Source organism: Ictidomys tridecemlineatus, chromosome 1 (genome assembly GCF_052094955.1).
Source record: "Ictidomys tridecemlineatus isolate mIctTri1 chromosome 1, mIctTri1.hap1, whole genome shotgun sequence".
Lineage (NCBI taxonomy): Eukaryota > Metazoa > Chordata > Mammalia > Rodentia > Sciuridae > Ictidomys > Ictidomys tridecemlineatus.
In genome coordinates this window covers 39,150,871-39,167,794 of record NC_135477.1, presented here as the reverse complement: position 1 = coordinate 39,167,794, position 16,924 = coordinate 39,150,871, and the positions used below count along the sequence as shown (strand labels likewise).

General features: G+C 32.6%; 1 protein-coding gene across 6 annotated transcripts in view; it reads left to right on the top strand.

Moving 5' to 3' along the window:
* The window catches only part of Ccser2 (coiled-coil serine rich protein 2), a 142,368-nt gene that overhangs the window by 90,589 nt on the left and 34,855 nt on the right, over positions 1 to 16,924 (top strand). For all 6 annotated transcript variants that reach the window (XM_005340087.4, XM_013365086.4, XM_021719989.3 and 3 more), the window contains one exon: positions 10,603 to 10,686. In XM_005340087.4, coding sequence (XP_005340144.2) covers positions 10,603 to 10,686 — 84 coding nt within the window. The remainder of the gene's footprint in view (positions 1 to 10,602; positions 10,687 to 16,924) is intronic.

Here is a 16,924-nt window from a genome sequence, read left to right as displayed (position 1 = left end):
CCTTTTTTCTTAAGCTTAGAATAAATTGCCTACATCCCCTCACTCCCATGTGCCTTAGTGTATTTCCTATAAATAAGAATATTTTCTGATATAATCCCAGTTCAGTCATCAAAATCCAGAACTCAGCAATAATACATTAGTACCATATAATCATCAGAGATTATTGAGGTTTTTTCATTTGTCTTATTTATTAGCAAAAGATGTCAGGGTAACATATTGAATTTAATTATCATGGCTTTATAGTATTCCTCAGTCTTTCTTTGATTTTGATGACCTCAACACTTTAACACCCCTCACTTTGGTTTTCTCTGCTATAGCCACATGATTGGATTCAAGTTATGTACCTTTGACGGAAATGTTACTGTAGCAATGCTGTGTTGTTCTCATTGCATCCAGTCAGGTGGCAGGTGGTTTTAGGGTATTTGTTTCTGTCTGTGCTTGTGTATGTATGTGCATTTGTGGGTATTTGTACACATACTTTTTTTTAAAAAAAATATTTTTTAGCTGTAGATGAACACAGTATCTTTATTTTTTTATTTTTATATGGTGCTGAGGATCAAATCCAGTGCCTCACATGTGTGAGACAAGTGCTTTACCACTTAGCTACAACCCCAGCCCTGTACACATACTTTAGACTGTGTTTCTGAATCTATTGAAAACTATGACATAATACTCAGAACTTTTATTGTAGTCTAAATGCAGCATTTCTCTACTTTTCCATATTTTTAATTCTCTCACAATGAAAAAACTGATTTCCATTTTCCTTAATTTTTTTACTCATTTGATCAGTCCTCTTGATATAACTAATCTCCTACTACCACAGTCACTTCCCCTTTCTTCAAGTTGCCTTTCTCAGTCCATTTGGGCTTTACTAGGTTGTGCTAGGCCCTGCATATTTAGGGTGTTTTCCTCAACTCACTAAGGTTCTGAATCCCCTTGCATGGCTGCATATCCTGTGTTACACCTTCCTTATGTTACTTAGACTATGACTCCTTGTCAGCTCATACTAATCCTCTTCTCCATTTTTGCCTACTCACTTTGCTTGGGCTCTGACACCATATGCCAGTTGATACCACACAAGGTTTACCCTCAGCCTACTTGACACTGACGCCTGGCACTTTTCCCTTTTCTTTTTAAACTCTGTCATTCCTTGGCAGGCCATTTCATGTGTGAATGCCAGCTTTGCTCTGCTTGGGCTCTTACAGCAAGTGTCAGGCTACTCAAATGCATATACCTTCTATTCACTTAGACTTGATTCTCCTATCAGACTTTTTCCAACTCATCATTTCTGACATGAAATGGTAAACTGTCCCCCTGTGTGAACATGTATCTTTACCTGCCTAGGCTTTGAAAGTCTTTGCTGAGCTGTCCTTTTTTGGTGGGTACCTACCTTTGTGTCTTGCCTAGTAGCTTGTTCAGGAAAGGAAGCTAAAGGAAAATGAAAAATATTTTTCTCAATGACTTTATCAAGATAGAATTTACAGTCAAATGAAATGTTCCCATTTTAAGTACATCATTTGAGTTTTTTGGCTATATGCAATTGTTCATTTACTACCACAATCAAGAAATAGAGCATTTCTGCACCTGTTAATGTCTATTCATTTCCCTTTGTAGTTGGTTTCTCTCAGAGCTGGCTCTGGCAACCACTACCCTGTTCTCTATTAAGAAAGTTTTATGTTTCTTACAGTTTCTCCTAAATGAAACTATCTGGTATGTGCTCATTTTGTTTCTGGAGTCTTCAACTCACCTTAATGATTTTTGATATTCATCTGTGTTTTGTATCAGATTATTCCTTTTTATTTTAAGATACCATTCCATGTTACATACATACATACACACACATACACACACACACACACACACGTATACACACCGACTCTAATTTTATTATCCATTTACCTGTTTAAATTATGCTATCCATTTACCTGTTGATTGAAATTTGAGTTGTTTTCAGTGCTGGAACAAAATTTGGATGTTTCTGAATCTTTGGATATTAATTATGAAAGTTAATAGGAACAAGTAATTTTTTTAAAGAGAGAGAATTTTTTTAATATTTATTTTTTAGTTTTCGGCAGACACAACATCTTTATTTGTATGTGGTGCTGAAGATCGAACCCAGTGCCGTGCGCATGCCAGGCGAGCACACTACCACTTGAGCCACATCTCCAGCCTGGAACAAGTAATTTTAAAAAAATCTGATTAGCCAATACCAGAGCACAGATTTGGGATCAAACCAGTTTTCCATTTCTTTGTTAAATGATCTTAGATAAGTACTTTAACTCTCTGTGCTACGATTTCCTTATAATAAATAATCAAAATTATAATGAGAACCTGTGTTAGGACTGTTGCGAAGATTGCATGAGGTTATTCAGATAAACTGCTAAGCATAATACCTAATACATATAAGGCAATTGATATTTATTAGCTGTTATATTAACAGTAGTAATGATAATAGCAATGGCAGTAACAATGTCAAAGTTAAAGATTTGGAGGGGTCTTAAAACATCACACATTTATTATCTTAGCATTTCTGTGGTTCTGAAATTTTGGCACCTCTTAACTAGATTCCTTTCTTTAGGGTATCTCACAAAGTCTGCAGTAACATCATTGGCCAGGGTTGGGGGCTCATCTAAACACTCCACTGGAGAATTTACTTCTGAGCTCACATGGTTGTGGTCAGGATTCAGGTAATTGAGCTGTTGAGCAAAGGGCTTCATGGTTCTTTGCCTGTCAAATAAGGTTCCCTTTCAACTATTTGCTTGCTATGTGGACCTTTATAATGCAGCTCACAATGTGGCAGCTTAATTTATCAGATCAAGCATGTGAGATCTTCCTCTACCAAGTCAGAAGTTAGAATCTCTTGAAATCTAATCATGCAAATACTACCCTTATCTCTTGATTAGGACCAGCCCACATTCAAGAGAAAAGAATTACATAAAGGTAGGAATATCAGAAAGTGATATCTTAGAAAGTCTGTCCACCATAGGATACTTTCTTTAATGCCTTTTATCTGGCAGTGATATCTTTACTTTCAAAGTTATTTTGGCCTCAAACTTGAGGTTTTTTTATTGCTTGTTATTATTTTTAATTTTAATCTAAAATTATTTTAAACTGATATGTAAAAAGCATAAAATAATACATATTTATGGGTACCATTTGAGATATTGGTATATATATATATATATATATATATATATATATAGTAATGTTTAAATCAGGTTAAACCTATCTATCTCCTCAAACATTTTCATTTCTTTATGGTGAAAATATTCAGGATCTTTTCTTCTCACTTTTGAAAATATACATTGTTGTTATTTGTAGTCACCCTGCCATGCAGTGCCACACCAAAACTTTTTATTGCTGACTGTAATTTAGGTTCTATTGATGAACCTTTCTTTACCCCTTCCTTCCACTACCCACCCTCCTCAGCTTCTGGTAATCTACAGATCTTAATAGATATTTCTCTGAAAAAGACATAAATGGGCAATGGATATATGAAAAAAACACGTAACATCACTAATCATTAAAGAAATTCAAATCAAAACCATAGTGAGGTAGTTTTGATTCATACCTCTTTGATTCTACTGTCTGTTTCTATAAGATCAACTGTTTTAGATTCCACATATGAGTTAACCATACCGTACTTGTCTTTCTGAACCTGGCTTATTTCACTTGACACAATGATCTCAAGTTCTATCCATGATCTTGCAAACGACAAGGTTTTCCATTCCATTCCGTTCCATTCCATTCCATTCCATTCCATTTCATTCCATTCCTTTTCTTCCCTCCTCTTTCTCTTTCCCTTTCCCACCCTTTTCTTTCCTACAGGATGTTGCTATATTGCCCCAACTGTTCTCCAACTTGTGGGCCCAAGTGATCTTCCTAACTTAGCATCCTAAGTAACTGTAACTACAGGCATATGTCATCATGACAGTTAAGATTTTATTTTTTTAAATGGATTTATGGTATTGCATTGTGTATGTGTACATTTTCTTTATGGTTTTTTCAATTGGTGGATACTTCACTCATTTCCGTTTCTTGACTGTTGTGAATATTGCCACAATAAACATGGGAATACAGATGTCTCTTCAACATCTGTATTATTTGCTTTGGATATATATATATATATATACCCAGAAGTGGGATTGTTGGAACATATGGTAGTTCTATGTTTAATATTTTAAGGAACCTCCATTCTGTCTTTCATATGTTTGGATACTATTTACTTTCCCACTAACAGTTTATAAGGGTTCCCTTTTCTCCACATCCTTGCCAGTGCCTTTGTCTTATCTTTTGATCATAAGCATTCTCACTGGAATGAGGTGATACCTCATGTGGTTTTGATTTGAATTTCTTTAATGATTAGTGATGTTAAATGTTTTTTCATGTAGCATTGTCCATTTATTTCTTCTTTGAAGAAATGTCTATTAAAGTCTATTGTCCATTTTTAAATTGGGTTGTTCTCTGACTATAACTTAGTATCCACTGATCAACCTCTTCCCAGCCCTCTCCATACCTATCTCACCAGCCTCTGGTGACTACCATTCTTTAGATCAGGATATAGTACTAAAACATAGAATGAATAAAGGAAACCCAGAAGTATATCTTTTATTCACTTAAAAGAACACTGGATAAAGAAAGATTTTAAAGTAAATGTTAAGGAATTCTCATTAGCAGTATGAAACAAATTATATACTTATGGCTATGGTAAATTTATAGGTCTTGAAAAGTTGAATAGTATTAAAAAATCAAAATGTGGGAAAATTAGAAGAAATCAAAAGTAATATTTTAAGTGGGAAAATATCTGTAGAAGAGATAGCTAGATTCAGACATACATATTAAACACTTAGCTTTGGTAAAATATAAATTTAAATAATTTTATAAATACTGTTTGCTTACAATATTATAAAGGGTTACCCATATATAGAAACTTTCTAGCCTGTTTTTGAATGCCCCCCCTTTGTTTTAAAATGCTAGGCACTGTTGGGATTACCTCATCTTCCAAGCACTTGTTGAAAAATCACGCTTTATAAGCCCTACTTTTTAAAACACTTTCAAATGTAGCTTGAATCATCGGATTGTAAATCCAGTAGGTAAATTACAATATACTCAAAAAGTGGTCCTTAATATGTGTGCAGTGAGAAGTGATTAATCATTCATCTGTGAATTTTAAAAAAAGAAAAAAACCTTTCAGAAAGAGAAAGAAGGAAAACTTCTCTTCTTCCTCTGCTGCCTTTTCCAGGATGCCTTTTGTGATTATGTTATAGCATATCTGAAACATAAGGCATGTTTGTTGACATCACTGATGATGCTGTCAGCAGGGACTGGTCAGTGCTGCCAAACTTTTGTTAATCATTTCAAGTATCCATGTCCATTGCAGCTGCTCTGGAATTCATAGGAAGATCCCAGTTTTTGCAAACACATGGAAGAACCACCTGGGTAAGATGGAATTTGTGATCAGGTTTTTGAACACATTAATATATGAAAGAGTTGTAATATTAGGGCAAAGTCTACCTTTGTGCTGTCTTTAGTCTTCTAATGCTCTTACACAAGAAGAGGGTTTATCTATATTTAACAATTGCTGATTAATAGCATTCTAATTGCATTTAGAATTTAAAAATCCTAACTAGAGGCCATAAAAATTGCTGACACTTCACACAGTAAAGCAGCACAGAGTACTTGGATAGTCATTTAACTATAAATTGCATGTGTTTTGTTCAGTTGGTGTGGAGGTTCTTTGTATTACTTTTACTCCTATTTATTACATTTGTTTATGCAAAACAGAACAGTGCCTGGTGCATGTCAGGGAAAGTTAGCTTTTTTGTTTGTATAATATGAAGCATGAAAATTGCATGCATGAAATTATTTCTTTGGTATTCTTTAAAGAAGGAATATATTTTCTGTCCCTTTTATAATGTTTTCCCCTGTAATGCTTAAAGGAACATTTCTGAAAATGTTTTCTAATTTTGACCTGGACACTTTCATCTTAATCAAAGTTTAATAGAGAATACTACCATTGTTAAGTCTCAGTGTTATTTGCAGAGGGATTTTTTTTTATTAATTACTAAAGTTGGAGATGATATTTATGGTCTTTATGACTCTTGGGCTTTGATGAAAATGAAAGCCTTTTTTTCTCTTTGATCTCCTAAATTTAGATTGCCAGACTTTTAAAAATAGAAGAAGGCAAGATTTTTCTTATTTGAAGCATAGCAATAACTTAAAATATCAATAATTTCTCGTCTTGGACTATCTTTTTACTATTTAGAGTAAATTTTGCACTTTTAAAAATTGTTATAATGAATAATATCTGTATGGCATGAATTCTTTATAAAACATTGATATTCCTTTGTGGCCTTGCATAGAGGTTAGATAACTTCTCCTTAGTGTGGACCACATAATAAATATTTTAACCTTTTGGGGCAAGAACTAAAATTGATGCTGTTAGGTAAATATTTATAAAATATTCCATATGCAACCATTTAATAATATAAAAACCAATTTCAACTTGTGAACTATAATAAAGAGGTTACATTTTTCTTTCAGATCACAATTTGTTAGCCCCTGCTCAAAAAGATGATTAATTTTTATGAGAGTTGTGAGTCAGATTTGTGAGTTAATGCAATTAGTTAGAAACTCTAGACCTACAACATTATCATTTTTGTTATGGCTATTGTTTAAAAAATAGTAAAAGTTTTTAAATGCTTTCCATGAATTAGGCACTATGGTCAGCATTATTACCTGAATCATTCCAAATATTTTTTCTCCCATCCATGGTTTCTATTTTGATTTTATTAACATTTTTAAATGGATCATGTTTTTAGTATTTAAATTTAAGAAACTTTCTCAACTAAAGGTCATAAAAATATTTTCTGTTCATTTGGAGAAGTTTTTAGTTTTAAGCTTAAAATTTAGGTCTACAATCTGTTCTGAGAGTTTTTTTTGTATATGGTGTGAGTTATGGGTAAAGTTCATTTTACAGAATATGGATTTTCAATTTTACCACCATTTCTTGGAAATAATATTTTTTCTCTATTAAATTTTCTTCGTAGTTTTCTCAAGAATACCTTTAACCATAAATGTGTGGGGTTATTTCTGGACTTTTTAAATTTCCTTGATCTGTGTTGGTCCTTATACTAGTACCACTCTCTCTTCATTTTTAGTACTTTTTAAATGATATAGTGTAACTTCTCCTTTTTTGTTCTTTTTAAAATGGAAACAATTCTCTTTCTACAAACAAATATTCTTTTGGGATTTTTGATTCAGGGAATTTTTGAATCTATAAGTTGAATTTGGAAGAGAATTTATATATCAACAATATTGAATCTTTCAGTCTGGTAACATTAAGTCTCTTAGTTTACCAAACGAGGTCATCTCTTCATTTATTTCTCCCTGATTTCTTAACACACATACACACATTGTTTTTAATATGCATAGTTTATTGATACTTTGAAGTATTTCTCTACAAGTTTTTTTTTTGGTTTCTTTTTCTTGGTTTTGATATTTTTATTATTTTGGCATTTTGGTTTGTAAGGTTTATTTTTTTTTTGTTATTGTTTTAGTGAAATCAATTTCCATTTGTTCTTTGCCACAAAATAGTTGTTTTTTTAATATTAACCTTGTAAACTTGTTATTTTCCTATATTTATGTGTTAGTTCTGGTAGTTTTATTGTACATACTCTAGGATTTTCTACACCCAAAATTACATTATCTTAATGGATCCTTTCTTTTTTTCTTCTTGTTGTTTGCTTGCCCCTTGTACTGACTGAAAACTTCAATACAATATTGGAGCCTTGATTTGTACCTTTTATATTTTTTTCCTGTTTCACAGTTTTGTTTGATTTTATTTTTTTAGCATCTTCCACAAAACTGTTTTTTAATTTTCTTGATTTTTTAAAATTTTATTTCATTAATTTCTATATTTTATTGTTTTCTTCTATTTGTTTTAGGCTTGTTTTATTTCAGGGACTGATTTGACAACTTGGTATTAAGTTATTTTCTTTCAATTACTAGGGGATTATCCTCTGTTACTGATTTCTAATTACCTTTGTGTTCTTGAAAGCATATTTAGTATATATTTAGTTTCTTTTAAATTGAGCTTCTCAATTCTTTAAGTTCATATCTTTCACTGTTCATCCATTATTTCTGCCTCCCATTCTCCCTTCTGTGATTTCAAAGACATTAATGTTAGATCATTTACAATTGTTTCTCTAGTTCCTTGCGCAGGCTCTGTTTATTTTTTTCCCCTTTGCCAATCTTTTTTCTCTTCATTGGTCAGAGTGCATAATTTCTGTTGGGCTATCTTCAGGTCACTCTGTCATCTCAAATGCTGATATTTAGCCCTTTGAGTGCATTTAAAATTTTTAATGTTTGAATTATACCAGGCCTAACATTTCCAGTTGTTTCTGCTTTATAAACTCTTTTTCTTTGCTGAAACTTTCTCTTCTGTTTACTTCAACAGTTCACCTTTACTTTTGGGGAGTTTTTATAACAGCTTTATTAATATCTTTTTCAATCAATTTCTACCTTCTGTGTCATTTTGGCATTGTCATCTGTGTGAGTTGAGATTTTTTCCTTTGTTTATATTGAATAATTTTGGATTATCTTAAATATTTGAACATTGTGTTATGAGATTCTTTATCTTATTTAAATTCTATTCTAATAAGATTCTTGATCTTATTTAAATAATATTGTTTTTATTTTTTTAAACATTAGTACACAATCTAATTTTGTTCAGGCTACAGATTCTAACTAGTAAACCTTGGAGTTATTATTTTGGCATTTTGGTTTGTAAGGTTTCAGTGTCAGTTGGAGTGTGGTTTCAGAGTCAGTTATTTTCAAAGATTTTGTCATCCTCTCCAGATCTGTTCTTGACTGTATACCAGAGGCTGGTTTGGGACCTGGATAATGGTCTTAGTTTATTTCTAGGTTTATTTTTCACCCTTTGATGTACTATTAAGGATCAGTTGTAAACAGGTGCTTCTCAGGGGTGAACTTAGTAATTCATATTAAACTTTATCAAGTTACTTCCCAAGTTTTTGATATTTTGCAATCTCCCATGTGTTTTCTGTTTTTGCTAGGATTTCCTTTTTTTTCTCCACCCTGAAAACTGATGTTTTTTGTTTCTTTTTTTCATTCTTCCTTTTTTTTTTTTTTTTGGCTCTGCTGCATACTTCCCACCACTGCACCCATATCCATTGTAAAGTAGTGTATACTTGAGTATTCTCTCATTCATTGGGGTTTCTGCTTTACAGTTGGCAGGAAGATATTTTGATATTTGGAAAAAAGTCAAAATTTTTATGGTCTGTCTTTTCTTACATAACTTGTGTATAGGACTGACTCTATTTTTACATATAAAGTCATTAAAAACAGATGAAATTTTATTGAAATGATTATTGTAAAATGTTTCTTCCTTCTTTTCCTCTTTTATACATTTTTTTAAAATGTGATGTTCTGACAACATATGTGCATTTTGTCAGGTTATTGCTTCTTACGGGTGTTGAGCCATATGACATCACTAATGCAAATATAATTTATTCATACTGAAATTTTGACAAATGCTTAGTCCTTATTGTTGATCAGCATTGTCTGTTGAACTTTTCTACATACATATTCCTGGGCCTAATCCCTAGAGATTCTGATTCAGAGAGTTATGTAGTATAATAGGTAAGGAAGATAATAACTTAAATACTCATCTCCCCTACTAGAACACTCCTTTTCAATACAGGTCATCATTATCTACACCCTGGGAAATCAGAACAAGTATGTCTGAGAAAAATTTGTGATGTTAATGCTCCTTGAAAGTTGCTGAGTGGGTGTTGCTGTTGTGTTTTATCAGGTCATAATCTCTCACCATCAGTCTAAGCATAGTCTGAATCTTTTTTGAGTTTGTCTATTTGAATCTTTGAACATCTGATTTCTTATTCATAAACCAGTTCAGTGAAGATTGGAAATTAATATTTTCATTTCATTTTCTTTATCATGTTTAAGGTCAAAGTGTTTAATTTGTTCACCTTTTTTTATTGAAGTACAACATACAATCAAGTAAAGTACTTAAGATGTACCAACCTTAATTGTACAACTTGAATTTTTCATATGTATGTTTATATAAAAACCACAGAGGCAAGACATAGACTACTTAGTTTTGTCATAAATGGGAGTCATGAATAGGTATTCTCATGTATCTAGTATTCTTTAATTGAATGATTTTTATAGCTAAGCTTTTTTGAGTTATTTAATATTATTATTTCTGACTGCTTTATACCAAAACACATTTAAAGAGGGAAGAATCAATTGACTTTTATGCTGTTTCTTTGCTGTGGTAATCTTAAAATTCTTTAGGAAATTTTACAGACTCCAATTGTAGCTCTAAAGCATTCAGTGGTTTTCTGCTTTATCATTTATATAGTATCTATTATTTATTTCCACAGGTTATTCTTGCCCTTGGTTCACTTTTTTCCCCCTTCTGTTGGTACAGAAATGAAAAAGGAGATTTCTAAAATCTTATCTCCCATTTTTCTTCTAGGATATGATTTAGGTGAATTCAAATTGAAGTGATTATCTGCATTTATTGTATTAATCTTCTCTTTTTGTTCTTTCTGACAGCATGATGGAAGTGGGTCATTGCATGATATTCAGCTATCATTGCCATCTAGTCCAGAACCAGAAGAAGGTGATCAGATATATAAGGTATGACTAGATAGTCATGCTGAAGATTTCAGAATTCTTATTACTAAAATAATAAAGCAGAACCAATTAAAATTTTGAATAATAAGAATTATTAAAAACCTAGAACTTGCTATCTTGTGAAATAATTGTTTGTTCTTAAATTTTGCTGCTTTGTTAAAATAATAATATCCCATTTTATCAGATCATAATGGAACGAAATTAGAAATCAACAATAAGATAAAAACAATAACATCTCAAATATCTGGAGACTAAATTATACACCTTTGAATGGTGAATGGATAGTATAAGAAATCAGGGAAGTAAATTAGAATACTGATAACAATTTATCAGAATTTCTAGGATATTTCAAATATCTGGAGACTAAATTATACACCTTTGAATGGTGAATGGATAGTATAAGAAATCAGGGAAGTAAATTAGAATACTGATAACAATTTATCAGAATTTCTAGGAAAGTATGAAGGCATTTCTAAGAAGAAAGTATATAGCATTGAGTTCATACATCAAAAGAATAGAGATACCAAATAAATAATCTAACATTACATCTCAAGGCCCTAGAAAAGAAGAACCAAACCAACACCAAAATCAGAAGAAGTCAGGGAATAATTAAAATCAGAGCCGAAATCAATGAAATTGTGGATTAAAAAAAAACAATACAAAAGAGAAACAAAGAGTTGTTTTTTTGAAAGGGTAAACAAGTTTGATAACCCTTAGCCAAACTAACCAAAACAAAGAGAGAAAACATTCAAATTCAAAATTCAAGATGAAAAAGGAAATATCACTATAGGATACTACTAAAATCCAGAGGATCATCAGAAACCATTTTGAAAATTTATCTTCCAATAAACTAGAAAATCTTAAAGAAAAATTCCTAGAAATCTATGACCTACCTGAATTAAACCATTAGGATATAGAAAACTTAAACAGATCAGTATCAAGTAATAAAATTGAAGCAGCCATCAAAAGCCTTCCAACACAGAAAGGCTCAGAACTGCATGGATTTTCAGCCAAATTCTACCAAAACTCTTTAAAGATAGAAGAACTCTAATACCTGTTCTCCTCAGATTATTCCATGAAATAGAAAAGGAGGGAAGACTGCCAATCTTATTCTATGAAGCCTTTATCATCATTCTGAATACAAAATCAGACAAAGAAAAATCAAGAAAACTTCAGGCCAAATATCCTTAATTAACATAGATGAAAAAAATCTTAATGAAATATTGGCAAACAGCATACAAAAACACATTTAAAAAGATCCTAGGGATGCAAGGTTGGTTCAACATACAGAAATCAAGAAATGCAACTCACCACATAAACAGGGTTAAGTTAAAGAATCATATGATTATCTCAGTAGATATAGAAAATTCATTTGTCAAAATGCAGCACCCATTTATGCTTAAAACACTAGAAAACCTAGGGATAGGGGAGCTTACCTCAGCATTGTAAAGACTATATATGATACACCCAAGGCCAACATCATTCTGAATGGAGAAAAACTGAAAGCATTATCTCTAAAAAATACGAAGAAGCTAAAGATGCCCACTTTCACCAAACCTATTCAGCATAGTCCTTGAAACTCTAGTCAGATAAATCAGGTAAAAGAAGGAAGTTAATGGGAAACAAGTAAGAAAAGAAGAACTCTTTGTTTGCTAATGACATGACCCCATATTTAGAAGATCCCAAAAACTCTTACCAGAAGACTTCTAAAGCTCATAAATGATTTTAACAAGGTAGCAGGATACGAGATCAACCCTCATAAATCAGTTGCATTCCTATATTCCAGTGATGAGTCTGCCAAAAAACAAATTAGGAGTATCCCATTTATAATAGCCTCAAAAGAAAGAAAAAAATCGAAAACCTTGGGAATCAATCTAACAAAAAGAGGTGAAAGATCTCTGTAGTGAAAACTATAGAACACTAAAAGAACGAAATTAAAGATGTTAGAAGATGAAAAGACCTCCCTTGTTCTTGGATAGGCAAAATTAACAATGTCAAAATGGCCATACCACCAAAAGAACTATATAGATTCAGTGTAGTCCCCATCAAAATTTTAGTGACATTCTTCACTGAACTAGAAAAGGCATTTCTGAAATTAATTTGGAAAAATAAGAGACCCAGAATAGTCAGAGCAATCCTTAGTGAGAAGAGTGAAACAGAAAGCATCCTAATAACAGATCTCAAATTATACTACAGAGCTATAGTAACAAAAACGGCATGGTACTGGCACCAAAACAGTCATGAAGGTGAATGTACTAGAATAGAAGACACAGAGACAAATCCACACTGACACTAGACAAGGTGCCAAAAACACATTGGCCTTTTTTTTTTTTTAAAGAGAGAGAGAATGTTTTAATATTTATTGTTTAGTTTTTGGTGGACACAACATCTTTGTTTGTATGTGATGCTGAGGATCAAACCTGGCCGCATGCATAACAAGCCAGCGCACTACCACTTGAGCCACATCCCCAGCCCCTGGCCTTTTTTATATATAAAATACTGTTTTAATATATATATATATATATATCTTTATTTTACTTATTTGTATGTGGTGCTGAGAATTGCTCCCAGTGCCTCACACATGCTAGGCAAGGGCTCTACCACTGAGTCACTGCCCCAGCTCTAAAGATAGCCTTTTTAACATGGTGCTAGGCAAACTGGAAATCTATTTGTAGAAAAGTGAAATTTAACTCTTAAAACTCACCTTTTAGAAAATCAACTCAAAGTAGATCAAAGACCTAGGACTTAGGCCAGAAACACTGCTACTGCTAGAAGAAATTGTAGGTCCAATACTCTAGCTTATCAGCACAGGAACTGAATAGGACTACTATAGTGCAAGAAATAAGATAAAAAAATCATTAAGTGTAATGGCATCAAACTAAAAAGTTTCTGCACAGCAAGAACACATTAAAAGCATAAATATAGAGCCTACAGAATGGAAGAAGGTCTTTGCGCCTGCTCCTCACATAGGCAATTAATATCCAGAATATACAAAGAACTCTAAAACCTTAACATCATAAAAACACAAATAACCCAATCAATAAATGGGCCAAAGAACTAAATAGACATTTCTCTAAAGAAGAAATACAAATATGAAAAAAAATTCAACATCTCTAGCAATTGGGAAAATACAAATTAAAACTATATTGAGATTTCATCTCACTCTGGTCAGAATGGCAATTAGCAAGGATACAGACAACAATAAATGTTGACAAGGATATAGGGGAAAATATACACTCCTACATTGTTGGTAGGACTGTAAATTAGTGCAGCCACTCTGGAAATTGGTCTGGAAATTCATCAAAAAAACTAGGAATAGAACTACCATATGACTAGCTATTCCACTCCTCCATGTATATCCAAAAGACTTAAAATATTACATACTACAGTGATACAGCCCATCAGTGTTTATAGCAGCATAATTCACAATAAGCTATGGAGCCAACTTAGGTTCCCTTCCACAGATGAATGGATAAAGAAAATGTGATATACACACACACACACACACACACACACACACATATATGATGGACTATTACTCAGCCATAAAGAAGAATGACTTTATTGCATTTGCCAGTAAATGGATGAAACTGCAGACTATCATGCTAACTGAAGTAAGCCAGTCCTCAAAAGTCAATGATCAAATTTTTTCTCTGAAAATGCAGAAGGTAATCCAAAATAAAGGGTAGGGGATAGAAAATAATAGATCTGTGTAGTAGACTAAGGGGAATAAGGGAAGGAAGAAAGATGGGGTAGGGAAAAACAATTGAATGAACATGCCCAACTTTCATATGTGCATGCATGGATGCCGCCGGTGGGTTCTGGCATCAGGTCTATCAGCAGGACAAGAATTAAACAAACAAACAAAAAAGTAAACTGTAGATGGATTGAAGAGGGATCTGTGGAGTGGGGTGGAAGGGAAGAAGTGCTAGGGATTGAATTGGAGGGAGTTATGTTCCATGCTTCTGTGATTATGTCAAGGTTTGTCCTGGTGTTGTATACAACTCAACTACATTTAAAAAAATAAAAAGACACTTGCATTGGTTTTAATTATGAATAACAATTTTTAAAATGTTTACCAGTGAGGTTAAAATGTTAATGGGTACTTATATCTAATCGCAGCACTGAAGAAATATACTGGTGATGAGGTTAACTTTTATTTTTTCATGTATAAAAACATAATTATGGGGGCTGGGATTGTGGCTCAGTGGTATAGCACTCGCCTAGCATGTGTGAGGCACTGGGTTGGATCCTCAGCACCACATAAATATAAAATAAAGACATTGTGTGACCACCTATAATGAAAAAGTAAATATTTTTAAAAAAACATAATTATGAAATGCTGATATATTTTAGCGAGTGATTGAAAGTAGTTTTTAAATTCTCATTGTCTTTTGATCTATATTTAGTTGAAAGCTCTTTATTTTTCATCTGTTTCTCAAGTCTATATTTCTTAAGTACACACAGATATCGGTGATTAATATAATATTTATATGTAAAATTATTGATTACTTTTACATCATGTTTTCAGGGTGTAGTAGCCATTGTTTGATAATCATCTACAATAACACTAGTAGCTTAATACAACAAAAGTTGATGTTTCACTTATATTACACTATACTGATCTATTGACTGTAGATCAGCTGGGATTCTGCTTCATGTATCTCTTACATTTGAGAACCTAACTGAGGGATCGGCCTCTGGTGTAGAACATGTCTCTGTGCAGAGGGAAAAGAGCTTTGTCAAACCACATAAGAATTCTACTTTGATGGAGTATATGTCATTTCCAAAACAATTCCAGTGTTTCAACCTGACATTAATTGGACAGAAGACCTTAATTTTCTCAGAATTCTGAGTGATTTATTGGGAACAAGATTCTATATAAAACAACCAAAATCAAGAATATAGCATAGGAGTCACATCTTTTTATCTAAACTTGGCTTTTTCACTTGTCTACCATCTTTAGGCTTCCACCCAGTTGTTGTAAATAATAATCCTCATCTAGCAGGTCTGCCACAGACCATCTCTTTTTAAAACAGTTTCACATAAACACACAGGTGAGAACCAGTAACTCAGTCCCTTAGAATTTTTCAGATACTTTTAAGTTTTGTGACTGGTTTTATTTTTTTTTAATTATTCTTTTTTTCTCTAAGTTTCTTCTTGTGAATGCATTTTTTACATGTAAAGGAACTTTTTTTTGAAGAAAATTTAATTCTAACTCTTTTTACTTAGCTAATTTCATCGTTGTTTTCTGTATTTCTTTCCGATACTTCATGGAAGACATATTGTTACATGGTGCTTATTTCTTGTCCCTATTATCTTTTCTTCCCAGCAGATAATTCTTGGTCTTTTCTTCCCTCTTATCCAAGCTGACATGCAATAGCTCACTCTCTTCTCTCCATATCTGTAGTCTCTCTTGAACTTTGAACAGCAAATCCCTAACTGTGTTATTGTCTCATCAAAGATGCTTTTAGCAGCACAACTTCAAATGCACAAATATGGTGATTTATGCTATTACAAATTCAGGGTCTAAATTTTTCACTAGACCTGCAGTGCCTCCAATCTGTTCTTATATTTATGATAGGATAGCTCCTTCCTATTCTTCTGATGAACTGTTCTAGACATTAATCATGCTCAAGCATGATGCTCAGCCATGCTTTCAACCTCTTCAGGTAGATTTGTGCTAATCATACACAGATGTTCTGCTTCCCTCCTTCCTGCCTTTTAACTTGCTAAACTCTCTTATTTTCACTTATTTTGTTCCAGATATAGGAGAAAAGTGTAACTACTTTTAGAATCTACCTTTTCTGTGTTCTTAACTCTATGTCCCGGTGCTGCTTAATTATCTAATAAGATTCTTCTTCTCCTTGCTCCTATGTCTTCAGTGTACTTTCTCTTTTTCATTTTCAGCTTATAAATTTGTATATTTTACTATCTTAAATTCAGGAAATAGCTTTTCCAACTTTACTTAAACCCCTTTCCAGTTAATGTGGAAACCTGGAAAAATACCCATTAATTTTTGACATGGTCTTTTTCTGAAAAGTTTATCCCTTGGCTTTTATAGTATTTCCTTGGAATCTCTCATACCTCTCTGCCATTTTCCCACTTCCATTGTAGGATTTTTCCTTAAATGTTAGATTTACATATTTAGCTCTGTCCTCTTTCAGCTTTTTATTCTCATGATTTTATCATTTTTTGTATATAATGATAAAGTAAATATTTTTCATATTTGGTGGTTCAG